The 8694-nt window shown below is 33.1% G+C and overlaps 1 protein-coding gene across 1 annotated transcript; it reads right to left on the reverse strand.

Moving 5' to 3' along the window:
• Positions 1-6282: 6282 nt before the first annotated feature.
• Positions 6283-7979, reverse strand: LOC140881586 (cytochrome P450 94C1). The gene has a single exon (XM_073287007.1). The coding sequence runs from the start codon at positions 7893-7895 to the stop codon at positions 6387-6389; it is 1509 nt and encodes a 502-aa protein (XP_073143108.1). The 5' UTR covers positions 7896-7979; the 3' UTR covers positions 6283-6386.
• Positions 7980-8694: the final 715 nt, after the last annotated feature.

Genomic DNA, 8694 nt, shown 5'->3' on the forward strand with positions numbered 1-8694 from the left:
ACATGGCTTGATGGACAGACATGGCCGCAGCTGCCATTTTTGGTGTTTGTCTCAGTTTTTGCCACTTGATAGGTATACTACCACGGTTGGGTTGGTTAACAAGGATTCCGGGATAAGGTGTAGGCGTGTCGCGTGTAGCTTTAAATTTTTAAAATTGAAATTAAAATTAAAATTTTAAAAAAAAATTATAAATTGAAAAATCCTACAAATATTTCATGTGAATATTAAAAATGAAATTTATCCTTCGACTATTAATTTTTATTGGAAAATCGATATTCTATTTTCAAGAAGGGATGAATGCTTTGTGAATCACCTGTTTTTTTGTTCATCCATCTAGCAGCATTGTTTATTAGTTTAGCAATTCCATTTTCACATCTTTGTGGAGTAATTTGAAGTAGTTCAATAAAACATATCGTGACACAACTCGGATTATAAAGGCTTGATCTTTGGATTTTTTTTTTTGCCTTTATATACTTTATTTGGACGGTCAATCGGTTGGGAGTACGAAGATGTTTGAAAAGCCTTCTGCAAATTTAGATGTGATTTTCTTTAAAATCGAATTGATTTTATTTTGTTGTATGAATAGTTTATATCCTTGTGTTTGTGTCATAGGTGATATATTAGTGTGAGCAATTTGACATTTGATACTTATATGATCGCCTGACTATGTCCAAATATTTTGTACAGCTTTGATTATGTGATATAATTTTGATCTACCGATTTAAAAAGAAAAGGAAACTACCTGTCAAAAAAAGAAAAGAAAAGGAAACTGATAATAGCAATACTCGGACAATAGATTACTATCCGAACTTGGCCTACTGGCCTAAAACACGTTGGGCCTTGAAATTGGACGTAAAGATACTGTATTGGCCCAATTCAATATCCATACGGCCTGAATCCATCTGCCGAGCCGTGTGGTGTTGCATGATGGTTCCGATCCAATAACAGCTCTCTAACAGTGTTTGGATTGATAAGTAATGGGAATTGGACTTGGAATTTGAATTTAATTTGGATTTCAAATTTTTAGATAAATCATATTTTGTAAAATTTGTAAAAAAGACTTGAAATCTAGGAGTAAGTTATATAAATATAATTGTTTTAAAAAATTATTATTTTTAAAACTCAAATCCTATGAAATCTTACGAAATCGAACCTATTTCATAAGAATTTCATTCAGTTAAATGAAATTTCATCAAATATCAATCTCGCTTCAAAATCTCATTTTACCAAACACTAAAATGATATTTATAATTCCAAATCCCATGAAAATCCTTCCATCCAAACACACGGTAATTAAGTAGAATTCCTAGGGTTATTATTTCCTAGATTATATAAAAAAAATACATCTTCCCCAATGTATGTGTGTATATCACACACAGACACACACGTATACATATTATTCACTTGAAATGATACACAATTTTTCATGTTTCGTTGGTAGATTTGTAACTAGAGATTTGCTTATTGGTTAATAAATTTGAAAGCTTTACTATTAAAAAATGATATAAAAAAATAAAAATATGTTTTTTATTTCTATACATTCATTTTTTCGCAAGTTTGTTCATCTATCTTGTCAAATTACAGTCCTACTCTTAAATCATTCAAGTTTTGGTCTTTTATGCCCTCTTTTTTAAACTTAAAATGTTGACACGACACTCTACATTTCAACGTCATGTTAGCTCCACGTCGCTATACATCATGGAAAAACACTAAATTTAATTACAATTTAAAAAATAATAAACTACGAATGAAAGTTGACAACATAAGTAATTAAATCACAAAAAAGATAAGTATATATAGGAACCCAACAAAAAAAATTGTTCCCAAAATAATATAAATAACTCTGGTTTTTAATTTGCAATCAATCTTACATGAAAGGTTATCAAATTTAATAATAGCTAGAATTGGAAAAACAAGTGGTCGTGACTCGTGAACTAGTTCATGATAACGAACCGCTAGCAAAATGTTTTACGTACAACAGGTACATTTGTTTGAAATTTCAAAATTATATATTCTTATATTTTATTTCAAAAAGCTCTTTAAAAAATCATTTAAAATAATTTTATAATTTCAAATGCAACGTATAACCAATGAATAACATTCAATGCAAATGTAACATAATTCGAATAAACTATAAACTTTTGAATAATCAACTTCAGAGCAAGATAGACACTCCTCTTTTTGTAACGAGTCAATTAGCGTACGTAAACATGCACATTATTCAGCACATATGATATGTATACAACTCGATCGACAACACAGCGCATCGATGAGTATTTATCGAATTTGGGTTTTTAAAGAACATTCAGATATTTTAGAAACAATTGATAGGATTCACCCATGAATCAGTGATATCAAATTTATCTTTTGCTCTTTGGATTTTGTGATGATTGTTCGGGAATTTAAGAAATTTTTGCGGTAAAATTCTATTGATGGACTAAGAGTAAAATTTTGAATTCAGAAATAATATTGAATTTTCAGTGTTAGTAGAGATTTTTGAATCTCGTTAATAATATTCGAATTTGAATTCGTGCACTGCTAACACCTGAGAACAGAAAGAGTGAATAAGAAGAAGATAAGTGAATTAATGGAACTGGTACCGAATAAGTTTCAATGCAGTCAGACGAGTACAAAGAGTATTGTTTACTCTTGATGAGATTAATTCGATTTTGATTTCAATTTTGATCGGACGAAAGATCTTGGATCTAACAAGTATGAAGTATGCACAAAAAACAACTATTTTACTCCATCAATCAACAATATAAAATTGCAAAATACATACAAGAGAAATGACATTTGGGCGGTTTGTCATTTGTGGATGAGATATTAAACCAATGTGTGACTTAATTAATTTGTCCTATTTAAACATATAAATTATGTTATATTATTATTAACGGTCGCGATCTCAGCACTTGGAACCCGCCCCGGGATGTTTGCTGCCTGCACAGACTTCAACTCTTATTATTATTATTATTATTATTATTATTATTATTATTATTATTATTATTATTATTATTATAATAATAACTTCAACTCTTATTTTAATATTTGGTTTATAATAATAATCAAAGTCATTATGTATAGTTAAGTTGACAACGATTAAGTACTCTTCGTGAAGTCAACAAGACGTGCATTCGTTATTATAATAGTATCAATATATTTTTTATATATGATAATGATAATAATAATATTGATAATTTGCCTTTGACATATATACTGTCTGCATGCATGATTAGTCACCCAATTAATTAAATAGACTAGTGACCAGTTCTCTGTACAATTAATATAATAACTCCGGGATAGAGAAGTTCTTCTTCTTTTCTTTTTTTTTTTTGCTGGGTCATAAAATTCAATGAAAATGAACTTGAGTAGTGTTTATAATAAAAGTTTTAATGTTAGTATTTGTTTTAATCGATGGAGATAACATTATTGATTAAACTCAGATGATGATCTTTATATGATTAAATATGAGCTGTGGATACTTACAGGTGAGAAGTAGGCAGTAGCTAGTCCATCTTAGTTTATATATTCTAATTCCTAAAACAATTAAATTAAGACCTTGCTAAAAATACCACTATAGTTAGCCAGTTAGGTGAGTCGGTGACGGGGAGTAAATTATGACACGATTATTCTTCTTGTTGCAAATTGACACGATTATTCTTCTTGTTGCAAATGAACCCAACACATATATTTAATATAAATATAAATATAAAATAATAATAAATAACACATATATCTATTAAATAATAATAATTTTATATTATGTCTTGAATATCTATACTAAATTAGGAGGCGGATGGTATTACGAGAGTCGAGAAACATGGGGCGGTACTGGTATCATCCCAGGAATACGCATCTAATAATAATTGTTAATGATAATAATAGGAAAAAAAATGCAAAACATGTACGTTTGCAATTGCACGTGTTCCCCTTTCCAATGTCATGGATTTAATTATGCTATATCACATTATACTGTATATCTGTATTATATATTATAATTGATAAGTTCTTTATACTAATTGTTTTTGGTGTATAATTACTAATGTATATATTCATTTTTCTATAACATCATTATCTTATATTTTTATTTATATTATTTTTCAAATTTCATTATCCATTTTTATTAATTTATTCAAATACATTTTTACAAATTCTTTTTACTTTTTAAAAACTCACATATTTTTTTATGGGAAAATTGCATATATTACCCTTGTAAAATTCCGGATTTGCTGATAACCCCCTATAAAAGTTTTTTAAGCTGATAACCCCATGAGATTCTAGATATGTAGCAAGCAAACTTTTACAGCTAAAAATGACGAAAATACCCCTACTTAAAAAATGATTAAATTAATGTTTTTTTATAATTTTATATTTAATTGAATAAAATAATAAAATTTTAGTTAAATAACTATGAAAATTATAGATAATTACTTTTTATTAATATTTTCATTTTTTAAGTAGGGGTATTTTCGTCATTTTTTCGTTATTTTTAGCTTAAAAGGGTGTGCATGATACATATCTAGAATCACAGGGGGTTATGAGCTTAAAAAACTTTCATAGGGGGTTATCAGCAAACCCGAGATTTCACAAGGTTAATATATGAAATTCCCCTTTTTTTTATCTATTATAATTTTTTTACATTTTTTCTCAAATAATTGAATTGTCGAGCACGTGAAAATCACATATTACGGTTGCTAGTGTATCTATAAATATAAACCAGAGATTCAAATTAAACTATTTATGATATTATGTTTTAAGATAAGATAAGATGAGATGAAGAGGACAAAACATCTGCACGTATATATACTGCTCTAGTCCCCAACTCCACCATCGGCCAATTATAATTTATTTATAAATTTGAGGGAATCAATAAATTTCATTTTCAAATGGCTCTATTTTATTCCGATCATATCGATTAATAAGCAAGTTTTAAAAATGATTTCAAAAGTGAAGAATGCTCAAATAGTTATAATGATTTTTTTTTATATGTTTCAAACTATCAAACGTATACGAGAGCATTTGATTTTTCATATTAAAAACTAACAATTATTTGAATTTTTTTCGTTCAACACCCAAATTTCATAATACACGAATAACCCGTCAAAATTATTGAGCGCATGTTTTGAGTCAATGAGAGTATGAGACCAACAATGAATGAATAATATCCACACACGCAGAATCCGTCAATAGTTCCTTAACTAATTTTTCGCCTAGTGGGTTTTATTTTATCATTTCATGATTTCTATAATATTTCATTTATTTATCGTTGAATGCATAATTTATTGAACGACGTTTTATCCAAAAAAAGAAAAAAATAAAACAAAAGAAAAGAAAAGCACAACAATATAACTTTGATTTTTCAAAGTTGTCTCTCAAATTAAATATTTCTTTTTTCCTAGTGGGAATGAATTCAAGACCTTTTATTTTCTATCTCATGCATGCTCTAATGTTTGATCACCCTCCCGATTCTTGATTCAACCGGTCGACAGGTTAAGTGAAACAAGATTGAATTTATCCAGTTAAAAAAATTAGCAAAATGCTTATTTTTTATTCACAGCTATTACGGCAAAATACAATATTGATTTTTCGCCTGACGAACGAAAATGTTTATTATAATTGAATTTAAAATCCAACACACCAAATTGAATGGTTTTTTTTTTGGTGAAATTAAAGTGTCGTCGGTTGAAGTTTGTGGCAACAGAAAGGATCTAGATTTATTGAAAAGTCATGAATGACGTTCTTTAATTAGGTAGTATTTTGTAGAGCTTTTAAGAAATATTTTTTAACTTTTTCTTAACAATATTTTCAAAATAATGTTTAAAAAAAGCTGAAAAGTGCTTTCAAAACTTTGTTAAAAAAAGCTGAAAAGTGCTTCTTAGAAGCTCTACAAAACACTACTTTAGTTCTTTAGTTCAACGAACACACGAGAAGACTGAAGACTCCATCATAGTTATGATGTAGAACTGTACATTAAATTTCAACATTTTTTTGTGACATGAGAACCCGCAGCCGCTATCTTTTGGTACGTTCTGGGTAAAACCCCGAACTAACGCAATAGCCTGCAAAATACGCTAGTCAGGTAAACAACACTAGACAAGCTCTTTGTGACAGACTAGTCCAAAAAGGTATTGGCGGGAGGAATCAAACTCCTGACTTATGGCTAAAAGTTCACCTACTCCATCATTTTGGACACATTTTGAGGTCAATTTCAACATTTTTTTTTGGCGGATTCAATGAACATACACATCTCTTTTTTCGACCAGGCGTGAAATTACAGGTTAATATTTGGAATATGTATTTTTCCCTGGAATTGATCTGGCTCGATCGGCCAAATAAATGAATACATACATACATACAAAATATGTGCAATTCACCATATACAAGTGTTAATTATAATATCTTTCCCGAACTATGACGGGTAATCCTCCTCTGACCGTGGCCGTGATGCCCGGCCCGAATTTCAGAGCCCGATCCGCCGTAGCTACTTGGATATCAAACTTCCTGATCAAAGACAAAGCCACTGTTTTCATCTCTACTAGAGCTATCTCCTTGCCCAAACAAACCCTTGGCCCGGCCTGGAAAACGGGATACTTGAAGGGATTCGCCTGCTTGAAAACCCCATTCTCCAGCCATCTTTCGGGCTTGAATTCAGCGAAATCATGGCCCCAGATTCTCTCCATTCTCCCCATTGCATAGGGGTGGTAAGTTACCCGAGCGCCTCCCGAGACCATCGTCCCGTCTGGCAGAACGTCATCCGCCTCGGAAAACTTGGAGTCGAATTGTACCGGCGGAAATAGCCGCAAGCTCTCGTGCACCGCCGCCTGCAAGTAATGCATTTCTCGCAACTGATTGAAACTGGGGCATTTTCGAGCTGCGGCCGACCCCATTATCCTGTCTGATTCTTGGATTATGGATTGGATCACGCTCGGGTTCTTGCTCAATAGCCAGAAGAAACTGGTTAAAGACGATGCCACCGTGTCGCGTCCTGCTATGAGAAAGCTCACGACTATGTCGCGGAGAAAATCGTCGTCATCAATGTTAGCCATGAATCGGGACAGAAGATCATCGTTCGACGAGGTTTCTTGGTGGTTTCTTTTATGCTTTATCACCTCTCTTGCCAGGTCGTTGACTGATTTAATGGCCTGTTTGAGCTGCTTCTCCTTCCCCAAATTGAAAAACCTCTTGATTTTCCAAACAATCGGAGATGCGGTGATGGCCCTTTCCGCCGAGAGCCTCGTCGCAAGATCGAAGGCCGACTCGAATTCCGAGATGGGTAGAGGTAAATTCAAGCAACCAAGATCCAACCCGAAAGAGAATCTACAAATGGTGTCGAATGAAAATCGTCGGAAAACATCTTGCAAATCGAGTAAATCATGAGTACTACTGTCGTTTCTTGCTTGATGAGACATCAAAGGAATGAGCTTGGACTGGATTTCAGAAGTGACAATCTGGAAAGCGTACGATCTTACGGAAAAGCTGCCCAGTTCAAGACTGGCCATTTTCCTCTGAAACTTCCACAAATCGCCATCGACGTTGAAAATCCCTCTGCCCAAAAGATCCCCCAGTATGGTCGAAAAGGGTTTCCCTTTCGGGTAATTGTGGAACTTCGTTTTCAGCATATGCTCCACGTTGTCGGCATTAGCGGTGATCACATTGTTCAGGACATGAACGTGAATTGTTCCTGTCGGAGAATTGGCGAGGAGATGAGAGTACCAATCGCAGAGATTATCGAACTGCAAAGACCAGCTGGAAGTGAGGAAGCTCTGGCAAATTTCACAGCCACACCATGGTTTCAGCCTCAAAACGAAACCGAACACCGAGAAAACAAAGAAAACGGCGCTGAAGGTGAAGAAGACGAAGCCCAGAATCAACTGTAAAGGAGATTCGAAAGCCATTAGTACTGCGAAAGAGAAAATAAACAAAGATGGATTAGAGAGAAACTGAGGATCATAGAAATTAAAGACGAGTTGTGTGAGATGGATTGAGAGTGGGGGCTTTTCTTTTATACGGATCGACTGTACTTTTTCGTAATTTTGGAGAAGCGTGTGGGGAAGTATTAGCCGATGTATCCCCACACGACAGACATTTTCAGTCGACATTAAAATTTCGATTTCGATTTTTACAGTAACATTTATGATATTTAACTTTTTCACAAAATTAACGTGCGAGAAAAATGAATTTCAATATTTGACGTTAAAATTAGGATTGGGATTTTTATTTTAAAAGGGTTGACCCCGAAGGGGACCCCATTTCACATGAGTCAGAGGCCCATTGGCTCATGCGGAGGGTAAATCGAGGGATGTGCACGAGCGGCAGGGACCTGAAGGAGGGAGCACATGGCCCAATCCCCAGAGCATACTCCCCACAATATTTCAGCAAGAAATATGCTCCACACGAGGATCGAACCCGCAACGCTGGAAAATTTTTTCCCACGTTACCTCAGGCCTTATCAACTCGCCTATGCCCCTGTGGGCGGGATTTTTTTTTTTTATTGTGCTAGCTTAGATATGATATATAACATTTTCTTCCATATATATATTTGATTATTTTTTTCTAGTCGACATTGTTAATTAAATGCAAAACAGTGACTGATATGAATTGAGAATGTCGTGTTGCCAACGAATTTTTGATCTAGTGGCAAAAATAATGTCTCAAGTCTCATGGGGTTTTTGATTTTAAATATCACGTTTGTGG

This window comes from Henckelia pumila, chromosome 2, assembly GCF_033568475.1.
Source record: "Henckelia pumila isolate YLH828 chromosome 2, ASM3356847v2, whole genome shotgun sequence".
Taxonomy (NCBI): Eukaryota; Viridiplantae; Streptophyta; class Magnoliopsida; order Lamiales; family Gesneriaceae; genus Henckelia; species Henckelia pumila.

Excerpts from the sequence above, each read along its gene's own strand:
- LOC140881586 (XM_073287007.1), bottom strand. The coding sequence starts at position 7,895 with ATGGCTTTCGAATCTCCTTTACAGTTGATTCTGGGCTTCGTCTTCTTC.